We start from the raw sequence: 23,940 nt of genomic DNA, 5'->3' as shown, positions 1-23,940 counted from the left end.
TCCTAGTATTAGTCGGATCATAACCAAATCTTATTTGTTAATTACTTCAAATCTAAAACTGATATGTTTCCCTATCAACTACTTATATGTGACCTTTGTGTGATGGGGTTGAACTCAAGTCATTCAGCCAATCATACCCTCTTCTAATGCCCATTTATCTATCTGATTTGATCAAATTAATTTTTTGATACTTATTTTTCAGTCTTAAAAAATGGATGGTTAAGATTTAAATAGAAAGGTGAGATGAACCAATTTGCAGGCACCTTCAAACTTAGCCGCACCGCATCGAACCGGAATCCATAGCTTTGGACTCGCCGCTGCATCGATCGGGTCGATCCATGGAGACCAAAACCTGCTCTATACCATCGGTCCGAACTCCCCCGGTGCAGCGGCGAAGACGATGGCGGCTCTCGCCCGGTACCTCCACCACCCGTCACGTCGAAACCACGGCGACGGTTCCCGGCGCATCGCTCCTCTCGATCTCTCCGGCCGACGCTTTCCGTCTCGTTCGTTCACTAAACCTCTCCCTCCAGTTCCGGTTTCGCCTACACATTTCCACATCGTTTTTGCTTTGTTGGCATGAGGAGTATCTTCGTCCTTATTCGACGAATACAGTGCGTGTTTAGTGGTTTCCCAGTTCTGGATCCTGTTTCGTCGCTCCTTCTGTCGATCCTGGCGCCCTACATGATGTATCTGCTGTCGCTTAGGGTTTAATTTGTGGGTTCTTTTCTGTTCGTGTTATGCTATGTGGATATTAGTTGAATTTTGATACAGTTATGACGCTAAAGTTCGATTTTTTGTATGTGTTTATATACTTCATTCTGAGGACAGAACACCGTGGCGATTTAGTTTCTGAAGCAGCATGTCGACGTTCTACCGCTGGATATTAGTTTTAGTCAGTTTCTTCTCTTTATTTGGGAGAAATAAGGGGAAAGAGGCACATCAAATGGCCTTGACGAATCCTGATTTGTTTGTTTTGTCCTGTTGTCATCGGCATTTCAATTTCTGGTTTTTGGGGGCAATGAATTTAATATCATGTAGAACCATCAATTTCGTTTTATGCTAAAACTGGCCCATGCTCCCACAACCATTCTTATCTGCTTTTCTTTCCGCAAGCCTTGATGGATATAGTTCATGTCTATCTGCACAACACTTTAATGGAACTTAATTTGTTTCTATTAAGCTTATTGGGCTTGATGAAATTTGTTAATTTGTGGGGAAATAGGAAAAGTTAGTATGTGGTTTGTGGAAAAAAGGTCATATCACTTTCTTTTGGAAATGGGATATGCTTCTAAGATGCGAGTCAAACAATACTATCACTCGACCAGAATTATATTAATCTATCAATTTGAGAATACTTGCATGTGCCAATTAGCGTGGCATATACATTGATTTGGCATTATCAGTTTTCCCGAAGGTCCATGCATAGTTTTCCTGATGGTCAGATAGGGAAAGAGAATCCTTTTAAAGAAAAAAACTTCTTGTGCTCTATGTCATAATCCTCATTATTGTTGTCTACCAATTAGGATTGTTTGAAAGTACAAATTACGAGGTGTTTGTCTAAATGCAAACATCTTGTAAAGTTCTCAACTTCCTCTGAACCTGGCTAAACTTTTTTCTGATGGGGAAAATGTCTTTTATTTTTCTGTGCATCTGGCTTTTACTTTAATTCTGTGGTATGCACTATAGGTTAAAGCCTACTTTTAACAGTTTTTTTCCCTCTCAAGCATCTTTCTGATACTAAAACTTCTCTAATCCAGAAATATTTGTGGCGTTTTCCCAAATAAGGGAAAATGTGACCTTTAAGTTGAATGTTCATGTACCACACCATGAAGGAGAAAGTGCATTAAGCTGTGGATCCATATATTCTAGGGAATGTGTTTCCCAGAAGACTAAGTCAGAACACATTGCTGTGCAGTTATCAAGATTAAGCGGTCTTTGTGGAAGCTGTATATGGCCATCAGATATCATGGTGAGTATTCCAAAAACCTAATTGCTAAAACAATTCTTGAGAATTGTTGGAGGTGAAACAAGTTCTGAATGACCTCTTCTTATCGACTATCAAGCAAAGATTACCAAGATAATGCTATCTTTGCAAGTATTTTATTAAACAATATTCTGTTCCTCCACTTCGGCCACCTCGGGTCATCTCACTACTTTTTTGTGTCCTTAATGCATTGGGTGCAAATAGATGGTGTCTAGCACATCTATTTTTCATGATACAAAAATGAGTTATAGACTTTTGTTCTCTTCGCATGATCGATTATGTCCAGCAATGTTACCCAGACTTCTAAATTTTGGGTCTTTCTGCTGGATACACACTTGGACCCTTAAAAAGATCTTGACACCATGCCAATTTATCACGTTGACATTAACATTAGATCCAAATCTCTTGATTCTCCTTCATCCATCATTTTCAAACATAACAATTTATAAGGCTTTATTGCCCAGCATATTTACATGATCCTGATGCATTCTGAAGTGATTGTGCCTGATTCTCTTGGATTCCTTGACACTTACTCTTGTTTAGTTCAACTACCTTAGAGCATCAGAACCAGCTTTATTAACCAAGATTCTTTTATTATGGAGCTCCTAATTTAGCACCGTCTCTTTGCCAAGAGGGAAAGTGAATTCATATTTTCATAAAATTCCTTAAAATGTTGATAGGTTGCACTGAGTATCAATGCTTTTATCAAACAGTAATTTAATTTCTATATATTGTGCGTTTATCAGATAAAAGTTATTTTATGGTATATTTCCTTTAAAGAAAAGAAATACCTGGTTCTACCATTCTTTTGAAATTATTGCTGCAGGAAGATAAAATGTTTGGATTTCTGAAAGCATTGGTCTTCACAAATATATGGATGCTCACCCTGCCTCTTGAAGTCTTGGCTGGAACATGTGAGAGTGATAAATCGGTTATGAAAATGCCACTGTTATTTGCAGTAGCTATGATAGGTGCTGCTGTTGGGGGTAAGATAATATTGTCAGACCCTCTATTTCTAGTTATATACACTTGTATAGTTTTGGAAGGTGATTTTCTGCTGCTTCTCTGATTATTCCACAGAACTTTTCTCGTATCCTGTGGGTCTATAATTACTTGACTGAAACTTCTATAATATCATTCTAGAATTTCCGGAATGATTCGTTTTGAAGACCTTCCCACTCTGTCCTTTAATGTAAAAGGAATTTTTATGTACAATGCAGAAACAATAGTTGTTTCTTGAAGTAGCTGTAGGTTTAGGTCCAAAACAATCCTCAGAATGACCTACATTCTTTTAACGTAAAGCTAGGACTGCTATTGTGGGGATTGCTTCATCGGTTGTTCTGCTATGATTTTGTTTATACCAAACCTCTTTCTAGCTTGCATCATGACCTTAATCTTAAACTGTGCTAAGTCAAACTGGTGAATTTAATGAAGATGTGTCAGTTACCTTCATGAAGAATAATTTTTAAACTATTCTAGAGCATGTTTTTCTTACACTTAGCTATATCGCAGAATTGTTATGAACCTCCATAAGGCCATTGAAGCTGGTTCCTTATTTCAAATGTTTATTATCTGCATTCTTGTGATCAAATTGTTTAAGAAACTATATCATAAATTTTCAACTGATAAATTAGTTAAGTGCCTAAATAAAACCTCTTCTTTTCCTTTTATAATTTCTAGGGCTGCTAGCAAGGAGGAGAAGAGACGAACTGAAGCGACTGAATGACCAGTTACGTCAGATCAATGAAGCTCTAAGAAGGCAAGCGAAGATAGAGTCTTATGCTCCCAGCTTAAGCTATGCACCAGTCAGCAGGATTAAGGAAACAGATGTCATTGTGGATCCTAGGAAGCAAGAACTCCTTGCAAGTTTGAGGACTGGGAAAAACTTTTTGAGGAATCAAAATCTAGAAAAGGCATTTGCACAGTTCAAAGAAGCTTTTGAACTTGCACAGATTATGGGAGATCACTTTGAGGAAAAAAAAGCTGCACGAGGACTAGGTTTGCTATTGTTTTCATGTCGATTGTTGTTTTTTGATCGAGTAGAATTGCACAATGAGTTTCATTTTCTCTTTCAAGTCATGATTGTCATATCTTGCTCAATCATTTGCCGAGGGCAAAGAATTTCATTAGCCAAGATGCTGAAAGTTATCAGAACATGAGCATATCTCTTTGAAGGAAAGAGGACAATAGAATATCAGGATAGAATTATTAATTATGTGGGATGATCCATGAATATTCAAGTTCTATGCTTCACCAAAAGAAAAACATTATAATCTCAAGTTCATTAACCACATCTTTTTCCCCCTTTTTCATGTAGGTGCATCACTACAGAGGCAGGGAAAATACAGGGAAGCCATAAAGTACTACTCCAAGGTTCTAGAGATATCCAAGAGAACAGGAGAGGATTCAGGCATCACCGAGGCTTACGGAGCAATAGCCGACTGCTATACTGAACTTGGAGATCTCGAACGTGCAGCCAAGTTCTACGACAAGTACATAGCTAGATTGGAAACGGACTGATTGGATTCCACTGTTTATTTCATTTCATGTTGCTTCTTTTAGTGAAGGGTGAATGGAGTACACGCGACAATGAGAATCTGTCCCATGAGGTGTGGAATATTTCTGGTAGAAAGACTGTTCTCAGAATTTGCTGCCAAATCTTCAATGTCACTGTGAGAACTTGTTTACCAGGGAAAGAACCCTAGCATGTGCAAGAGATTAAATCAGTATAGAGTTGTGTTATTCTCTGATGGCACAGGCATGCCTTTTGACCATTCTCCATGCAAGCCACTGAAATGGGTCTGGCAAACCTCTCATGTAAAATACAACCATCGTTTTCTAATCGTATGGAATGGAGACCGTAGGCTGAAATGTTTGGTGTTCTGTACCAGATTCTTTGTCAGTTCCATTTGCTAGCAAATGGAACTTTGACACTCTAAGTTGAGTTTCATATTCCGATTAATTATAGATTATTTTTTGTAATTAGTTATTTTTAGTATCTTGATTTATATACTTATATGCTCTAGCATGTGTTCAGTGGTAAATTGTTAAATGATTCTCTTTATAACTATATAGATCCCAATGTAATTTTTGAAAATATAGAGATTGAGATATTAAAAATAAAAATAATTAATTACAGAGGATTATTTGTAATGAGCCCCTTATATTCTTTGCTTGATGGAAATCTAACACTTGAGTTTAGTCTTATATCCTAACTAAAGAGCTGGTCATCTATCACTTATCTCCGAACAAAATGATTAGGTCGAATTGATGTGCATGCCAACACCCACCTAAGCCATTGGCGACATATATAATGTATCGTCTTAAATGAACCTTACAAATAGGGGAGTAGAAGCTGATTCTTCTCACCTCAGTAGATGATATAACCACCTTATTCTAATAATTCACTAGTAGATCGACATGGCTTCTAAGGCTTTGCTTGTGTTCGGTTTGCTCTTGACAACTCTTAACTCCGGTGGTTGCCCGGTGAGGTTCCTGATACTGAATACCAAGCTGAGCCGGGGAACTAACCGAGACGTGTGTGTGTGTGTGTGTGTTCCAGTAATCGTCATTGCATGATGCTTTCAGCAAATATGTGCTGCATGTTATGGTTTAGAGAGAATAAATGAGGAAGAAGGCCTCTCGGTTTTCTTCATTGTTCATGGTTGCTTGGTTGTGGCACTCCAACCACTCCGTCTTTCTGATCGCTGCCTATCCCCAGCTAACAGCATCCTCTCACTTAAAAAAGACAAAGAAATTGTTGAAAGTTGAAACCTAAGATAGATTGGATGGTTTCCTAATAACTTAAAAACTTTTTTTTTGTATTACGTTATCAGAATAGGTCATAAATTTGAAACTTGTATTTGTCCTTTTCTATTTAATTTAATGTTTAATCAACATTTGTATAATGCGTTCTTTTCATCAAGTTTCGGAGAAATCATCCATTATTTATGTTAGTACATATGAATGAATGGTGAAAGTATTTCATCTCGAGGAAAGGTGAAAATACAACTGAATTATATCTATATACTAGCTTGATAAATGTACATTTATCTCAAGATATATTTCTATGAACCAAATGCCATGGTTTTAGGAAATTGATCTTGACTTTTGTTACTGCAAGAGAACCTTTCATTTGATAACACTGTGTTCAACCTGGTGAGTCCATAAATATACAGCTTGGAAATTGTTTGGAAAACAGAGCTTTTAGATTATGACAGTCAATTTCTGTCTTAGATGCATTCTTTTCTGGTCTTTTAAGCTATACTTATCTGCCAATTAACTTGATCAAAACAGTCAGTTATGTTAATGCCATTTCCATACTTCCATAATCATGCCTTCCACCATTTCATCTCTTAATTTTGTGAGGTCTAATGTGTGTGCTATTGTTAATTTCGGTCTAAGCATTCTGAACATATGGTTCAAGTTCATCAAATTAATGAATTAGTTATCCCATCCAGCCAAAGAATGATTAATGGCCAACTGTGATCAGAAAATGGTTCAGGCATGCTATTTCAAAAAATATTGCTATGAAAATGAAGCTTTATGGAGAAACAAAAGCCATTAGATTTTAGCAGAAGAGAAGACATCACATTATATTTACTTTTTCTGTAACAACAAATAGCATTCAATTGTTCAGCAAGCAACCAGCACATATGATTCAGAAAATAACATGCCTGTAATATTGTTTTCAGGAGATGTCTGAGGAATAATACATTAGATTTGTTCTGTCAGAGAGCTTCTGTACCAAATCAGTGAATGGAGTAAACAGAAACTGTGGATGACAGGGCATGTTAGAGATGTAAGCTAATGCTAATGCATAAATGGTTCTGTAAAATTTCCTGAATCAGTAGCAACAAGGTTGAATAACTGACAGCAACATGAACAAACATAAATGTTATGCAATACATCACAAAAAAATAAAAGGTTCCTGACACATGGAAAAACTAGTTCTTATGGATCAGCAGATTGGACATTCTTGGTCAATTGTCCAGCACTCATTATGCTGTTGATGTCACAGTGATACATCCCATGCTAATGCGTAAATGGTTCTGTAAAATTTCCTGAATCAGTAACAAAAAGGTTGAATAACTGACAGAAACACGAACAAACATAAATGTTATGAAATACATCACAAAAAAATTAAAGATTTCTGACACATGGAAAACTAGTTCATATGGATCAGCAGATTGGATAGTCTTGGTCAGTTGTCCGCCACTTGCTACGCTGTTGATGTCACAATGATACATCTCAGAACAAAACAGGATAAATATCGGAAAAACTAAGCACACTAGTTGATGTCACAGATACAGATATCAGTCCGTCCGTCCTTTTGTTAGAGCTTACTGGAACTTCTGAAGAATTTGTAGGCGCAGAATTAAGACTTCTCTAGATGGACACTATCAGTCCGTTGGTGCCCATTCTTTACGGATGTCAAAGGTGTAATTGATCTCCAAGTAACACTTGCCATCATCATCAACAAACTGATACAAGAAAGTAACAGCATTAGTAAATGAATAACGACTCAACAAAGATGAAGTCATAGGGTACACACTACACAATGACTCCAATTAGAACGCTAGCTCTAAGGTAGCAATTGTGTAACAATTAAGGACACAATCTACTTATGGTTCTTTCCCCTGGTGTGCAATCTAGTTATCTAGATTAAAAGAGTCAACTAGTTGGATAAGTAGATGGTTGCTGTGTAAGCTGGATATATGACATTTTCTAAATCAAAATATATATAAAGCACATGATCATAACTAGAAGGCCAAACACAAAACTCCTCACGAGTATTTTAATGTATCAGCACAAGAGCATGACCTTTCCTTTGAAATTAGGCAAAGAAAAATAAGAGAAGTAAACTAGTGGTACCCTTTGAATCTTTTGTTAAAACCACATTCTTGTTCACAATGGTTATGGAAGTAGTATCACCCATGGCTCAAAGACTCATTAGTCATAATCCATGAGCCAGATTCAAGAACTTGACTCAGTTCAGATGAAACAGTTACTTAGATCAGTCAAGGCACTTTAATGATCTCACAAAAAAGTTCAAAAAAAGGTATATGCAACCAGAAAAATAAGATGGTGAAGGCAATATTGATTCAAGTATATATAGAGTTAAGATTTTATTCAGTATAACCACAATAATGTGCTGAGTGAATTGTTGCACAAACAATGAACATCTACTTTGGTTCTAATAGTCCTAAACATAATTAAACATGGTTAATATACCATAGTTCTTGCAGAATATGATCCTCTTGCAAATAGACCAGATGGAGTGGTCTCTTCTGGTGTCTCATATGTGTAAGGCTCAAGCTGAGGACTGAAGGTACCTAGCATTTCTTTTGTTCGATCCACTGAAATGGAAATTGATCTTTTGTCAACATCATGCAGAAGGAAAGAAACTATATAACTTACACCAAAAGAAAGAAGCAGAATTGATGGAGACCAAAAGAGCAACCGCATCGTTAGTGTTCATAATAAATAGGATAAGAAGCTCCATGGGAAATTAAAGTGGCAAACTCGGATAAGAGAGCTAACTTTTGACGCCAGTCTTCCATACTGTGTTGATGTATCTCAGACCAGAGACAATGTTGTTGCTGACGGAGAAGGAAAATTTCAATTTGTAAGGGCTGCCTTCCTTAAGAGTAAACCACACACCCTTGGAGTTTGGAACCATAGGAAGCGGGAGGACTATGTCAGCTCTTCCGGGAGAGATGATCGAAAGGCACAGAATCGTAACCTCGGGCTCTAAATTTTCTGTACGATCATGAAGAACAGAAAACCAAACTTAAGGCTCATCCTAAGCGTGCCAAGAAATTAATTCTCAAACATTTAATCAATAAAAATGAGTAAAAATTTCAGGATTTCTCTTTTTCTCTTTCCTTTTCTTTGGCAATTCAGGTAAGCTTTGTGAAGATTACAATAGAACCAACACAAAACCGAGGCGCTTAACAAAGACAAGAAGGCCACGAGAAGGAAAATGAATCAAAACCAGGACTTTCAGTTCAAGTTTCAGAACATTAGATGCCAAATGTTTCGCTTACTCGATGGAGGTTGAATGAATTGGACACCAAAACATAGGACTAAATAAAAGACTTACTAATCCATTTAACAGTTCGCTAGAAATGCCAAGATGGAGAAGGATGTCGAACGATAAAGGAGAGAGAACACTACCAGCGAGTATGTCGAACGATGATGACGAACAAAAAGTTGGCGAGAGAAAGCTCAGACTTACCGCCCACAGAATTCAAATCCACGCTTCCCAGAAGCTGTTCCTTCCACTTCCTGAGGCTCTCATCATCCTGCTCCCAAAATACGCACGATGAAACGGAAACGAAAGCAATGGGGTTGAAAGTTACGAGGAAAGGAATCGAAGCCAAACCTTGTCTTTCTCCAACTGGTCTTTGATGCTGACCTGAGGCCCCAGATCAAGCCCTTTGGCGCCTTTTCCATCCTCCTCCTCGTCGTCGTCGTCCTCCTCCTCCTCGGTGGCGTGGAGAGAGATCTCGCTCATCCGCCTGTCGAGGCCCTCCCCCCCCTCCCCACCGGGACGCCCATGCTCTGACTTAATTTCCCTTTCGCCCTCCCTTACCGTCAAAATCCCATTTTGCTCAGCCTTCCCACGCTTCTGCTCCAAACCCATGTCCCTCGAACCGGGAAGATCTCCAACGGCAGAAGACATATCAACCTCACCACATCCACAGCAGGAGACCCCAAGAAACACAGCCAAAGCAGGTCAAAAGGAATTCCCTCACCTGCCAACGGTCGGAACCACAAAAGAAGCATTAGAACCCAAAAGGAGAGACGACAAGGAGAATGGACACAAAAAGGAGGCAGCTTGGAACATACCTTGCAATGTGCAGCCCTGCAGGAACAAAACTAACGGGAGAATTTGGCTAAAGAGGGAAGAACTGCTGCAGCGAGCTTTCTCATTCGGCGGGGAGAGAGAAAAGGGAGAGGCTTAAATTAGGATTTAGAGGGAGATGGAGAGAAGGGGAGGGTGATTGGACGGAGGCGAGCTGCTCGTTTGACCCATTCTTCGAGCTTGTGGGGAAGTGATTGCCGATATAAATAGTTTATAGCGGATATATATTTGAAGTGATATCTATCGTGTTACTACTATTGCTGCATTGATGATGAGCAGACTACAGTACAGTACAGTACAGTACAGTAGAGGATGTGCAGTATTGGTGGGGAGGGAGATAAATGCCTGATTTGATGTCCAAGATTCCATTCCAGATGAGAAGATTTGGTGCCCTAATCAAGCTTGGAAACATGATGACTTCTCTCATACATATATTGTTAATTGACAATAATATAGATAGAAATAATATTTATATAAAAAATATAAATATCTTACTCAATAATTTAAGTCAAACAAAATTGATAAACTAATTAGCTCATAAATTATGATTCATAATACCTTCATAGTTTATCGGAAATGTGGATTGAGGATCTATTCGAAATGATTGAATTATCTGAAATATGGATTGAGGATCTATTCGAAATGATTTATTGAAAATTAATTTTAGCAAAGTCGAGAAGTTTATAAATTTTTTTGGACAAAGACACTCCAAAAGTAAGATTTTTAATATTTGATAATAAATATCTTAGACAAAAAAAAAATTTTTGAATCATTAAATAATTGAATAATGATGTTGATCGATATAGTGTTTTTAACTAGCTTAAGATTACATAACCTGACATCACCTTGGTGATTCTGTCCTACTTGATAAGACACATATGTTAAGGATCTGCTAGAGAGGAAAGTGCCAAATATGAGTTACGGATTCATTCCAAATGATTTGTTGAAAATCAATTTTATGGATAAGTTTATAAAAAGATTTTTGAATATTTTTATGGGACAAAGACACTCTAAGGGTAAGGTTTTCAATCTTTGATAATAAATATCTTAGACAAAAAAATTTAAATAATTAAATGGTGTTGATGGTCGATATAGTATTTTTAACTAGCTTGAGATTATGTAACCTAAGATCACCCTAGTGATTATGTCCTAATTGATAAGACATATATATCCATAAAGATGGGAAGTTGTGCCAAAAGAATCTACCAGAGAGAAATCATCGAATATGAGTTGAGCATTCATTTGAAATAATTTATTGAAAACCAATTTTAATGAAGTCAAAAAGTTTATAATTTTTTTTAAAATATTTCTATGAGACAAAGTTTTCAATATTTGATAATAAATATTTTAGACAAAAAAAACTTGAATCATTATGTCGATATAGTGTTTCTAACTAGCTTGAGATTAGGTAACATGAGATCACCCTAATGATTCTATCTTAATTGATAAGACATATATTGTTAGAAAAATTTATCGTTGATATTTGTATTAACGCGACATGACCTTGATCTGAGTTCGAGAAGTCATTTGAGATGATGTAAAATCTTCTACTCATTGGTCTTTTGATGCCTAATCTTCTACTAAAGTCGAGAGTGGTTCTCTTGAGTTGGTCTTTCGATGCCTAAGTTAAACGCCTTCTTTTTTTTTTTAGAGCTTTGAGTGTGTTTTTATACTAATCTTGAGGGAGAGGAGTAACCTATGTGGATCTCGTGGATGAAAAGTTTTTAGTGATATACCAATAACGAAAGATAATCGATCCGAATGATTTCCTAATCTTCTTGGAATATTCCGAGATTTCGAAAAAGAAGTTGATTCATATAGTGGTAATAGCTGCATGTAGCGATAGTCGTGTTGTCATTGTAGACAATGGCACTGTTGCTGCCTACGACCGAGACAAGTTAGCTATCGTAAGACTATCACACACTCTACGACACTTCCACTATGTATGTAGCCATTGCTCGTGACTAGGTTGGTGATCACTAGATGCCATCACCCTCAACACTATTGTCGTTGACAATAAAGTGTCGCCAGTTGTCCATCGATCAAACACAAGGAACCTCACATCGATTACAAGCAAGCGACAAGACAAACGAGATAAGAAAGCAAATCAACAACACCAACAATCATTGAAGTATGATAAATCAAAATCGAATAACATCTTTTTGAGTTGTGAGATTAAATATGTGCAAGTTGTGAGAAAAAATAAGATTAAATATTTTACTTTTATAAATATAAAGATACCAACGTAATGTTTAAAAATATAAAGATTGAAATGCTTAATATAACTAATTACTTGAGATATTTATCTTATATGTAATTAGCCCGATATTTGATAAATGAAGTAAAGTTTCTGATTTGATGGGGACTGAGTTGAACCATCAGTGAAATATTCAAAGTTAGAAGAGGAGTTAAGTTTGGTTCGACTTTGAATAAGAAAACTAACAAAATTTATAGAAAAATGAATGAGATAGTTGAAATGAAAAATAAAAGAAAAATGTGTCAATATTTATATTACTAATAAGAAAAATGAAAGAAACCTCAAAGAGGAAGAAACAACTTCCCAAACTGAAGAAAACTAAAATGCTAATCTCAAAACAGGGATGATTTCTTTCCTTAATAGATAAAAGTGAGGAATATACCTTTAATATTAGATATAATTGTTAGTCTCTTTGCTCAATGCATAGACAGGCAAGTCTCACTTCTTTGATAGGCAGACCATAAAGAAGGGCATCATATAAAAAGGCACCCGAATAACTTAACATTGGCTTAATGGCTATATCATGTATTTACCATACAGCATCGCAAAAATGCAACATGGCTTCATCTAACCGGGATACGACAATAGGCTTTTCGCACAAAAATTGGCTCAGATGATGGTTTCATTTATCAGATCGCGGTGACTTCTGATTCCTGAATTAAGCTGCAAGAATGATGATCACGATGAGTAGAACGACGCCAAAGATCACCAACAGCAAGCATGTCTGCAGAAGTAAACCTTGCTGAGAAATGGACATTCGCTGGCAAGCTGGATGCACAAATTGAAGCTAATATACCAGAGAAGAATTGGACTTCTGTGCTTTAGATGCTTTGGTGAGCTGAGTCTTTGCCTGTACGGCTGCTGCAAGTGAGTTATCAATGTGGGAATCTATGTCATCTGCAAGTGGTGTAACTGCTTCAGTCCGAGAAGCCAATGATGAAAGCTTCAATTGAAGATGCAACAAAGAAAATTTACCAATCATAGCTCCTTGATCATGAACTAGCACTGCAAGATCCTTGAAAATTTCGTCCACCTCACTGATCTGCTGTTGAATCTCCTGTATGCCTTGCTCTCTCTCCTCGATTATGGCCTCGTTGAAAACAATTTCAGTATCCAACAGAAGTCCTTCTTGTCTAACATAAGTACATTTTTAGTTGACGTCGAAAAGTTCTATTAAGAACTTAACCAGTCTAAGACATCAACATTACTATTGTAAGTTCAGCAACAAGTTCAAGGAATGGTTACCAAGCGTGATATTGTACCCTCTTAAAGAAGATTGAAATTTGACTAATGCTAAATAATTCACACACAGACAACCAAAGCCCATCTACTGGACATGACATCAATGGTCCAAAGATTAATGTAAAATTATCTTGCGTGAAAGTTCCTAGCTGAATTTTAGGCACCATGTTCAAGATATCAATTCTATATACGAAGTTGATTAAAAAATCTAAATTCAAACAACAGCTTATTGAACGTACAATGTATAGTTGTCAAATGAAAATTCTAAAAATAAGTTTGTCAAACAAAACATAACCATCGTAATTTTTAGCAACTATCCAAGCCCGTAGATCTTAAGCAAACAGAAGTAAGCAATTTACTGACATCCATGGGCCCACATACCTTATGCAGAATAAATAAGTCATTTTTTTATGACTGATAAATAGATAACCAAAGCTCTATCAATATCATAGAAATGTATTTTCAGAATAGCTGAATTACAAAAACCATCACATAACTGTCACACGAAAGTTACTGTGATCAAGAAACTAATATAACAGTATGGTAATAGCTACAAACCATAGTCTGCTCAATGTGGGTGGTCCGCGTACCGGTTCACAAGCGGACCAGTACCGGGTTGTAACGGACAAACTTCTAAACAAGATGTTGGATGTAATGCTTATGTCTGTCCGTTGTCTTTTGGCATGTTCATGCCTTGTACAGAATGTAAAGGGGCGGCCGAAGGCTTAATAGTCCCATTTTAGTTGGGTTGGTGGCTTCTTTAGGCTTGTAAATAAAGGTTGTGTCATGTGGACACGTTCGAGAGCTTTTCGGTCTGTAATGGACCATTTTACCCTTTGTTGTGCCACTGTTCAGAGCTTGTAAAGTCTGTTTGTATTTTGCATTGTCTATGAAGTGTTTTTCGGACATGTTTGCTTGTGGATCCCGATTGAGGCGTTCTCTTTAACCCGTTCTCTCTTTTGTTGGTCCTAAGGGACAATGGGAGGCTTCTGGGAGGCTGACCTTTGCGGACGGACGCGCGAGGGTGCCGCACGCCTTAGGCAAAACCAGCTAAGGTCGTGACATTATGGTATCAGAGCGGGACAAGCACTCATAGAAACACTTGACATGCAAACGTGGGGGACCTAGCGGGGCTGCGTTGAGGGCAGTCAGCAACGCGCGACCGTTTGAGGGAAAACGGGCATGGAGATGTAGGGAAAAGAGTCGCTCAGAGGAGCGGGCATCTAACATTGGCATTCAGGGGAATGGCCAACCCTTCGCGCAAGAGGCACCACGAGAACAGGCAAGCTTGGAAGAATTCGGAGCGCACAAAGGTTGGGATGGCTGAGTTTGAGCTACGGCTCAACGTTGACAACTATACTTGATGGTGCTCTAGGCAAGCGAGGCGCTTGGCAAGAATGAGACCATCCAAGGTGGAATTAGTTGCTCAACGACCAAAAGAGTTATGCAAAGCTCACAGAGGTGAGGGGAATTGCTAACTCGAAGAATTTGGTACTCATGCATGGGCTTGTATGCGGACGATGGAATGTTCGTGGCCATCCCAAGGTGACCGAGACTCGGCGCCATGGAGCATTGAAACTTTCTCTTCGGCATGCGAAGGATACGTCCGGAGGAGGCTGAAGTGTGCAACGAGTTCAGCATGTTGCTAGACCTTGAGGGGTGCAGCGGTGGTTGTATTGACGTGGAGGCGCAATCTAGCAAGTGTGTCTGCAGGAGGCAGAACAATGCACAGTTTGTTCAGCAGATCGGAGTAGTCCAAGGGGATGGTGGTCTCCGAAACGAAGAGAGATATTGCTCCAACGGGATAGTTATCCAGGAGGGATAAGTCTCGGCACTCCAGAGGGAGAATCATGTGAGACGGACTTCATATGTTGAGGAGGAGTACCTCACGAACAACAACTCCACGAAGCTCAATGGACCGAGCAAGCAGCGAGGAGTTGCCGCATGATCTCGCTCGAGAGAATGCATTGGTGGATGCATTGTGAGATCAAGTGGGGGAGCGACCTGAAGCAACTTAAATGAAGGCACACTTAGAGTCGATATGGAGATCGGACTCAAGGGAGGGTTGACCCGTGGAATGGTGGGCGCGAGGGCCACCATCGACTCAATGCAAAAACGAGGAGCGAAGCAACTTGGGTGTAACTTGGCGAAGTACCCAAGCCGCCTGAAGGGAGCCAGTAGAGAAGTTGGAACATGGAGCAGAAGCATAGTGCTTTCCTTAGACAGAGGTCAAAGACATGAGCTCTTGCAGAGGCAAGGGTAGGATCATGTTGTTCCATGGGTCCTTCTTTCTGACGGAGCGGACTCATCTTGCATGGTGCCAAAGACGAAGGGAGCTTCTGGGCACATGCACCTTATCTCGGAGGAGCATTTGATGGAGGAACTAAGGCGACTCAATTTGCGGAGGCGAAGTTGGGTTCGGAAGGCCTTAGCACGGGGCAAGAGGACGCAGAGGCGGGTACTCTTGAAGAATATGCCACAGTGTTGCCATTCAAGTTGCCATGAAGGAAGCAGTGCGCAGCGGAGATTGTGCTGGTAGGGGCAGAGGCCCAGGATCCAGACAATGGTGCACAAATTACAGTGAAGTCGGTGGACTTCGGGAGCTACTAGGCGACGGACTGTCCTAGAGCGGTGCTTCATCTAGGTGTGACCCAAGAGTGGGTGGATGAAGGTCGATTGCCAAAGGAGCGAACAAAATCGAAGGTGGAGGAGACCCTGCGATGTATTGGCAGAGGCCACACATGGAGGGTTCACAATTCGAGTTTATTCCACAAGGATTAGAATGCAATGGAGATGTCACCAGGAGGCGACATGGTGCAGCGGATCGTGGTGGAACAGTTCGTGGCAATGCGACACACACGACATAGTCCCGGGAGGGACTAGATCATATGGAGGTATGATCGGGAGCTACTGGGAGCTCCGCTTTGGTGAACAACACGACGGCAGGAAGGGCTATGGATTCAAGAAGTGAAGGCCATGGTACCGCAGAGGCGGGTCTTCCAGGCGTGCACCGAATTTTGCATCGGATGAAAACCTTGGTCATCAGCATATGGGGGCTGGGTTCCACCAAGGGAAAAGTTCGAATGCAAGTACCAGTGAGTTCCATGGGAGGGACTTGATCATACAGAGGTATGATCGAAGCAGCTGGAGAGTTGGACTGCTCCAGAGCTCATATTCGCTTAAGGGAGCCCGACAAGTCAGAGGACAAGGTCGAGTAAGCGAACGTTGCTACCAAGGAAGCTAAGGAGAACAGAATCGGTGCAAACTCTACAACGTGATGGCAGAGGCCATGGATGAGAGTTGCAGTCTGTCTTTCCATCGACCAAACAGACTGCTTGGAAAACACAGAGGTGTTGAAGCAGGAGGTCGAAAGAGGCGAGGAAGCGACGACGAGTCCAGAGGGACTTAGCTACCCAAAATCAAGCATCAGTTAGAATGGAGGTGGACTCAGAGGAGTGCCACAGAGACATCTCTACTGATTGTGAAGGAAAGGGATACAGAGGCGAGGCGACGGATAGTAGGGCCATGGGCATGGCAGCGCCATGGTACCGCAGAGGCGGGACTTCCGTGCAAGTCATTGATCCCTTGCTCTCACGGAGGGAGAGCGCTTGGTCGTGAAAGGGGCCGAGGAGGTGGAGCATGCAGAGGCAATCTCCAAGTACCGAGACAAGGCTGAAGGGCAGAGGCCAAGAAACTTCGTAAGACCGGTGTCAACAAGTTTCTCATCAAGATAGCCGTAAGTGAAGGACTTCGGGTCATGCAAGAGTGCACGACCAAGGAACGAAGCAAGCAGTACGCGGTGCTGTACCTTTGCTACTCAGTGGAGTAGGCGGCAGGGTTGATGGAGAAGACGGTACAATCCCAGAGGCGACCTCATCTATCAGAGAATTACTCCAAGTTGGGGTGAAAACTTCCTGCATTCCAGAAGTTCAATGGCATTGAGAAGGTGAATCACAGTAGCTAACTCAACGCAAGGAGTGCAAACACTTCAAGTGCTTCAGAAGTGTGAGCAAAGAGCAGGCGAAGGCCAGTAACCAGCTCGATGCATGAAGTACAACCTCGAGGAGGCGGGCGAAGTCAAGTAACCTTTGCCTTCTCAACTCTTAAGAGAATGGGCGAAACCGAGTACCCTAATTCTCTTATCTATCCAGCAGAGGAGCTCTGCACAAGTTCAAAGACCCTTCGAAGAGAATGGAAGATAATAGTTGTCAAATCCTCACCAACGGTGATCAGTGCTACTGAGAGTAGATTGTCCGCCTCATTTCCCAACGAAATGCCAATCGAAAGCGGAAGTGATGCGAACCTACTTGGATGTGACAACTAAGTGAAAGAAGAGTAAATGAGCAGATTTTGTGGAGGAAGGACCCAAAACTTCAGAAGTTTGCGAGGCGATGCTCGTTAAAGCTCCAACAAGCATCCACCCAGTTCAAGCAGCATGTGGAAATTTTGAGAGACTGGCGCACTAAGGATGGTCTTTTCCTTCATTTGGTGGATCCGCAGGAATCAACGAGGATCAATACAACTCAGCCAACCCCACACCAGAGTCAGAGTCATTGGCGAGTTGAAGCAGCATGGCGGATCAAAGGTTCGACTACTCAGAAACAGCAGCGGAGAGCAGCTGGGAGCCAAGAGGCGCATTGCAGCTGGAGCGGAAGATTGAAGACTCAGCAAAGGCGAAGAGTTGCAGTGTTCACAAAGGCTTCGACGAGGACGTCGAAGGGATAAGTGGGGGAGAATGTAACGGACAAACTTCTAAACAAGATGTTGGATGTAATGCTTATGTCTGTCCGTTGTCTTTTGGCATGTTCATGCCTTGTACAGAATGTAAAGGGGCGGCCGAAGGCTTAATAGTCCCATTTTAGTTGGGTTGGTGGCCTCTTTAGGCTTGTAAATAAAGGTTGTGTCATGTGGACACGTTCGAGAGCTTTTCGGTCTGTAATGGACCATTTTACCCTTTGTTGTGCCACTGTTCAGAGCTTGTAAAGTCTGTTTGTATTTTGCATTGTCTATGAAGTGTTTTTCGGACATGTTTGCTTGTGGATCCCGATTGAGGCGTTCTCTTTAACCCGTTCTCTCTTTTGTTGGTCCTAAGGGACAATGGGAGGCTTCTGGGAGGCTGACCTTTGCGGACGGACGCGCGAGGGTGCCGCACGCCTTAGGCAAAACCAGCTAAGGTCGTGACAGGGCGGTACGATTTGAAATCGCAAACCTTGGTTTTAGTGCCTTAGCACTAAAGCCTTGGGCTTAAACATTTTGTGTATAGTTAGATGTTCCATACATATTAAAACATTGTGCTATTCAGATTGTAACAATTTTAAAAGCATAAGATCACAAGATTAAAGAATGAGGTTGAGTCCTTCTCTTACCTCCTAGATTCTGCTAGCATTGAGCATGCCTCAAATATTTTATCAGAACTACCATCTACCCCACTCGACGCATAGCTGCACAGCATTGATCAGGCCATAAGAAATAGTAATAAGGAGGTGAAGGTAGGATGACAACTACAAAGACTAAGAAACTTAAATGAATGAATTACAACATTCATATGGAAACCTCAAGTCAAAGACAAACATAAATTAGAAAACTTATGCCTAAAATTAACTATAAAGGTCTTGCTTTCAGTCATTATTATTTATTCATGCATGATGAAAGAAAACTACAGAAGCTACACATCTAAAAATTGTAATATGAACAAACAAATACAAAGAAAAATTTCATCCTTGAAATGTTGAGATGAAGAATGTGTCCCTCAACAATCGGAAGCTATCACAAATACCCATGAAAGACAGAATTTTGTTCTCTTTTTGGAACAAGATTCTGTCAGAAATACCCCTCAAAAGTGAAACAAGGATTATTATTATAAAAATATCACACTTTTTGAAAGGCATGCTTTTTTGAACTTTATCCAAATCATTTGTAGCACAAAAAATCTAAACTCAACTAAATTGATGAATAGGTTGATGCATGAAGATGAAAGAAAAATGACTGACAAAAATCAAACTTTAAAGGCATAAATTAGCTGATTGACCATATAATCCGACAAATACCACCTTGATGGAAGAACTGCTTGGGGAACAAAAGGGATGTAAGCAGTTTCCCTCTCAGCTGCAATTCTTTGAGCTTTCTGAAACTCTTTCAGAATTGCTTGGAAATCTTTTGCGAGCTTTGCATCAGCAATCTTTTTGCTTGTCTGCAATAAAAAAAGCATGAGATAATAAGTATGAACAGAATTTAGTTATTCTTTGCCTCCAGCAATAAAGCATGAAATTAACATAAAGAGAAACAACATGTTCCATGTCCAACTTAATGGAACAGAAAGACATCACTGATTGAAAACTTCAGCTTATTATTGGCCAACAGCAGAGCTGATAATGTCTTAGGGCCACACTTGGTCTCAGGATTCCTCACAGCCACACAATATAACAACTTTCAGAGATAACTACTGAACATCGATTGCTGTAACTTATTGACAAGCAACTAACAATGAAGAAAAAAGAGAAAAAAAAAAGAAGTGTTTGCAGACCTTTCTGATGGACAACATAGCACACTTCAAATACACGATAGAACTTGATCAATAAAAGAGCTGTGCCTGCTCAAGCCTTCTATAATTTAATATAAATAAAATACAAATATTTGATTATGTAGTATTGAAGGACTTCGTTGGGGAACTGATATTGGCATGGCAAAGCATGGTTGACAAAATGGACCTCTAGCTTTGTTGTGAAAAATATGAAAACCTGGGCTGAAATCGCCAGCATTCATGGAGAGCTAAACCATATGTTTGGTCATCAATAGACCTTTGATGCTTTAATCTTTTCTTCAAGACCTCCAAAATTGATGATGATGTACAAGATCCGAAATCAAAATAAATTGAAGACCAACAGAAATGACAAAATGGTATATGCATGATACTATTTTAAAAAGAGGGTAACTTAACAAAATGAGCCTATTAAAGGTGGTAAATATGAGAAATCATGAATATTGATTTGAATGCATGAGACTAAGTGTTAACTTCATAACAAGTAGCAGATCATGTTCGCTCAAGTAAAATTAGCCCCGACCAAAACTATACCAAGCAGCTCAATTCAGTGAATTCTAACTAATATAAGCTCCAACCCAAAGTATTGAAAGCTGATGAGGATGCTTAGATCAATTTCTCGCCTATAACATGTCATTGTCAGACCATGCAAGACTAACTCTGAGCAGCCAGGCAGTATTATAGTTGAAACTTAATAAATTGCCAAGAAATAGAAACAAAGATGGAGACAAACAATTATACTCACACTAACTTCAGCATGATGATCTGTTTCACTGGCTTGTTTAAGTTTGGCAGCTGTATCTTTTACTAATTGTTGAATATCTAGCCTGGTTTTGTGCCTGTACTAGGACATGGACATTTAACAACAGAAAAAATTAGAAAGGCAACTTGTGCAAATGCAACATCTTTCAATTAATAAAGAATTTGTCATAGCATTCAATGGACTTGTATGATATAAAAAATATGAAGCAAATCTATGAAGCTCATGCAGGGGTTTGGTGATGAAAAGAAAAAAAAGGTTATACAGCCTAAGGTTTACTTATGCAAGAGTGCTAGCTATGATGTAGCTAGGTCTTGTTTTCAGTATTGGCTCAGGTCTTTCTTGTGATGATGTCTTTTGGATTGATGAAAGAATTCTCTGATCATTCTGATAAAAGATGCAAATCAAGTTTCTGTAGTGGATTCACCCCTTTGCTGAAGTGACACCTCCGGGATGTTTAAACTTTAAAGTGGTCTGACCATAATGATCTCGGACCAAAATAACTGTAGTAGAATTTTAGATTGATCTGGCCAACAATACACAAGATTTTAACAGTTGATGTGCAGAAACAAGCTGAACAACTTTTCCTCTCAATGGGCAACTTTAAACTTATTATTTCAATATTTATGATCATTTCTAAGGTTAAGATGTTAAGACATGCAAATAAGAAGAGCCTAAGTGTCAAAAAAATAGATCTTGATGCCTCATTTCGTATTTTCCATTATATTCCAGAATAGTCTAGTTTATCAGTTTAAATTGTTTGAGAATGCTTTTATATCCACAAAGATAGCTCATGTTAAAGATATATAAGGGGCATTTCATCACACGTCACATACAGTTATTTTCAATAGTTTCTGACAAGTTTCTTTTAGTGTATTTGGTCAGCCAACATTTCTTTTAATCCTAAACGTAATGGCCTTCATCACACTTTTAAATTGCATATGTATAAGGATCTAGTACACAAGAACTTCAGCAAGTGAATAAGAACAAAGAAAATGGTATTGCCTATGCAAGATATATGGAGAAAAGAGATTAAGATCATACTTAAAATGATCAGGGACATCCTTGCGAGAAGGCAAGGATATGATAATCAAATGCACTAATCAAAAACCACAAAATCCAAATTTAATTATTATAACACAGATCGGCCCTGGCCTAAACCAGGACTAACATGCCTTTGAAACCAACCAGGCCGGCCATGTGTGGGGACAAGATGAGACTGGTTCAACATACACTCAGAACAAAATTGTCCTTCAAATACCTGAACAGCTCAAGTCAAACACACCAGAGACTCTAGATTAAGACCTGGCCAACACAATAAGTGGTCAGCCCCCTCCTACTTGAGTTAGGAGTAGAGAGAAGCACAACCACGACTAACAGAGTAGGACTAGAAGTGGAGGCAGCTGGACAGTTTAGAGAAATATGGAGAGGAGAATTCAAGTGGAACAACACTTTATCTAGGATATTTTCCATAACAGGCACATACTTGTTGCCTCCTTGAAGGCTATGAGAGCTCTATTTAGGAGAGGATCATGCCACCATTGAGCCACAACCTAACAGTAGCATGTCTACATTCCACAAGCTTGATGCCTTGATGCTCTGGACAAAAAAGAATCTGCTCTACAAGTACTTTCAGTACCTTGCTAGGAACAAGGCTTTCTGGCCATCCTTGGAGCTAAATAATTCATGTCAATCAATTTCTTATATGCATACCTCTTAAAGCAAAAAATTGACTAAAAGCCTTGCCACTAGGACACTGCTGTAACAATTGAATTTACCCATCAAGCAAATGCAAAAGTGAAAGTGGAAAACCCAGATCACCATTCAAGAAGCAGGACAAAAACATAAGCTTCTCAACGACCAAACGAACAGTCAAACAGATTCCTCATGAAATTCATCTTTATTAAGAGAAACAATCACAATGCTTTTTAATGTATGAGAAAATTCTAATGCAAAAAGACTAGGTAAGTGCGACGGCCATACATCATGAGGACCTAGCCCACCTAATCGAGCAGGAACAAGATCAATCCCCTGTACAGTCCCGTACATTCTTGACATAACACGACTGCCGATCTCAGAAAAGACAAAAGCAAAAGGATAGAAAGAAATCATATTGCCAATGCTATCCAGCTAATGAATCATCAAATGCGCAACCACAAGCAAAATGAAAAACCCGGAAGAAGAAGAAGAAACTCACAGCCTCTCGCGGAGCTCGGGGGTATCCTTGGGGGTGCCGAGGGTGTTGACGAGGCGCTGGAAGGTGGATACGGCTGTGTTGATCTGGAAAACACCAGCGACTACCGCCTGGGTCGGATCCTTCCCTCCTCCACCTCCATTCTGCATCGAATCTCGCCCCCGTTTCCCCGACAGCGGCCGGCCCGACTCAAGATCCTGAAAGCTCATCTCCTCTTCCTCTTACACCTTCCCCTTTCCTAACCAAATACGAACCCTACAAAGAGAAGACATCCGGCAGCAGCAGGGGCGGGGCAGAGCGATCCGAAGCAGAATTGTGAGGGGAATTACGGTAATAACAGGAATTCATGAATTGGAATAGGGCTTCTTTTTTGTTTTTTACTCGTTCGCTGTAAAGGCTTCTAATCAAGCAAAGTCCAACCGAGCAAGGGAAGGAAAGGCTACCAGGAGCCGACGAGCCGCGGGGGGTTCGCACCGCACAAGCCCAACGCGTGAGAGGTGCAACCTTTCTTGTGAACGGAGGTGGAGCGTTGCGTAACGAAGCCCCGGCACATGTCGGTCGCTCTGCCGCTTATGAGTTAGAAGGATGCGTGGAGTCCCGGCTGTTCCGGTTGGGTCGTGTAAGGTCTATGGCGAGTTGATGTTACGGTGTACTTGTTATTGGACTTTAAATAACCACCGCATGATGTTCCATCTATGCTGATCGGCCCAAGATTCGTTTGGTCAAATTTTGACTTTAGGATTAAAGTCAACAAGAACTGCTCCATCTTGACCTTTCGCTTCTGGATTAATTATTTTGACACTAACATAAATTACGACAATTGAAGATTCATTCATGCACATACAAATGTAAATTATCTATTATTTTGCTAATAATGTTTTTTATCTGGATACATCAAAACTCCAAGAATTTGATAAAAAAATAAAAATTAATTATAAATTATCCTATATAATTATCGTTCCTAAACTTAAAAACAATATAATAAAACTTTTATAATTATAAAAATAAAATAATTAATCTTAATTATCCTAATGATTAAATATTTAATCTCATCATAGATTTCACGAAAACATTTTACTGTCGTTAAACCTC

General features: G+C 39.7%; 3 protein-coding genes across 5 annotated transcripts; 1 reads left to right on the top strand and 2 right to left on the bottom strand.

Moving 5' to 3' along the window:
• The first annotated feature begins 285 nt into the window (after positions 1-285).
• Positions 286-4,742, top strand: LOC135581732 (protein FLUORESCENT IN BLUE LIGHT, chloroplastic-like). 2 transcript variants are annotated; one of them, XM_065108009.1, is made up of 5 exons: positions 286-506; positions 1,761-1,972; positions 2,814-2,973; positions 3,668-3,985; positions 4,305-4,742. In XM_065108009.1, exons 1-5 carry the CDS (start codon positions 401-403, stop codon positions 4,505-4,507), a joined length of 999 nt encoding a protein of 332 aa, XP_064964081.1. In that variant the 5' UTR covers positions 286-400; the 3' UTR covers positions 4,508-4,742. The 2 variants fall into 2 exon arrangements, with proteins under 2 accessions (XP_064964081.1, XP_064964082.1); XM_065108010.1 differs by lacking the exon at positions 1,761-1,972.
• A 2,280-nt stretch (positions 4,743-7,022) lies between these two features.
• On the bottom strand, positions 7,023-10,030 carry LOC103983892 (rho GDP-dissociation inhibitor 1). Its single transcript, XM_009401232.3, has 6 exons — positions 9,842-10,030; positions 9,375-9,747; positions 9,228-9,294; positions 8,531-8,749; positions 8,222-8,346; positions 7,023-7,470 (listed from the first exon to the last, which is right to left on the bottom strand). Exons 2-6 carry the CDS (start codon positions 9,672-9,674, stop codon positions 7,390-7,392), a joined length of 792 nt encoding a protein of 263 aa, XP_009399507.2. The 5' UTR covers positions 9,675-9,747; positions 9,842-10,030; the 3' UTR covers positions 7,023-7,389.
• Positions 10,031-12,590: 2,560 nt separating this feature from the next.
• LOC103983890 (syntaxin-22) lies at positions 12,591-23,434 on the bottom strand. Of its 2 annotated transcripts, none has more exons than XM_065108008.1 (7): positions 22,852-23,434; positions 20,640-20,733; positions 19,407-19,546; positions 18,723-18,797; positions 13,090-13,247; positions 12,853-13,011; positions 12,591-12,777 (listed from the first exon to the last, which is right to left on the bottom strand). In XM_065108008.1, exons 1-6 carry the CDS (start codon positions 23,055-23,057, stop codon positions 12,902-12,904), a joined length of 783 nt encoding a protein of 260 aa, XP_064964080.1. In that variant the 5' UTR covers positions 23,058-23,434; the 3' UTR covers positions 12,591-12,777; positions 12,853-12,901. The 2 variants fall into 2 exon arrangements, with proteins under 2 accessions (XP_064964080.1, XP_009399502.2); XM_009401227.3 differs by having other exon boundaries at positions 12,591-12,838; positions 12,911-13,011.
• Positions 23,435-23,940: the final 506 nt, after the last annotated feature.

This window comes from Musa acuminata, chromosome BXJ2-5 (genome assembly GCF_036884655.1).
Source record: "Musa acuminata AAA Group cultivar baxijiao chromosome BXJ2-5, Cavendish_Baxijiao_AAA, whole genome shotgun sequence".
In the NCBI taxonomy this organism is placed as follows: domain Eukaryota; kingdom Viridiplantae; phylum Streptophyta; class Magnoliopsida; order Zingiberales; family Musaceae; genus Musa; species Musa acuminata.
The sequence above is the reverse complement of the archived record's forward strand: the minus strand, read 5'-3'. Positions and strand labels throughout refer to the sequence as shown.

Bases quoted from the DNA above. Each gene is read 5' to 3' on its own strand.
- LOC135581732 (XM_065108009.1), top strand. From the start codon at position 401: ATGGCGGCTCTCGCCCGGTACCTCCACCACCCGTCACGTCGAAACCAC. The intron at 1,973-2,813 runs GTGAGTATTCCA...TTATTGCTGCAG, and splicing joins TATGGCCATCAGATATCATG to GAAGATAAAATGTTTGGATT. The intron at 2,974-3,667 runs GTAAGATAATAT...TATAATTTCTAG, and splicing joins GATAGGTGCTGCTGTTGGGG to GGCTGCTAGCAAGGAGGAGA.
- LOC103983890 (XM_009401227.3), bottom strand. From the start codon at position 23,057: ATGAGCTTTCAGGATCTTGAGTCGGGCCGGCCGCTGTCGGGGAAACGG. The intron at 19,547-20,639 runs GTGAGTATAATT...TTTTTATTGCAG, and splicing joins ATCATCATGCTGAAGTTAGT to ACAAGCAAAAAGATTGCTGA. The intron at 13,248-18,722 runs GTAAGAGAAGGA...TACTTATGTTAG, and splicing joins ATGCTAGCAGAATCTAGGAG to ACAAGAAGGACTTCTGTTGG.
- LOC103983892 (XM_009401232.3), bottom strand. From the start codon at position 9,674: ATGTCTTCTGCCGTTGGAGATCTTCCCGGTTCGAGGGACATGGGTTTG. The intron at 8,347-8,530 runs GTTAGCTCTCTT...TTTCCATTTCAG, and splicing joins ATGGAAGACTGGCGTCAAAA to TGGATCGAACAAAAGAAATG. The intron at 7,471-8,221 runs GTATATTAACCA...TTCTTGTATCAG, and splicing joins CATATTCTGCAAGAACTATG to TTTGTTGATGATGATGGCAA.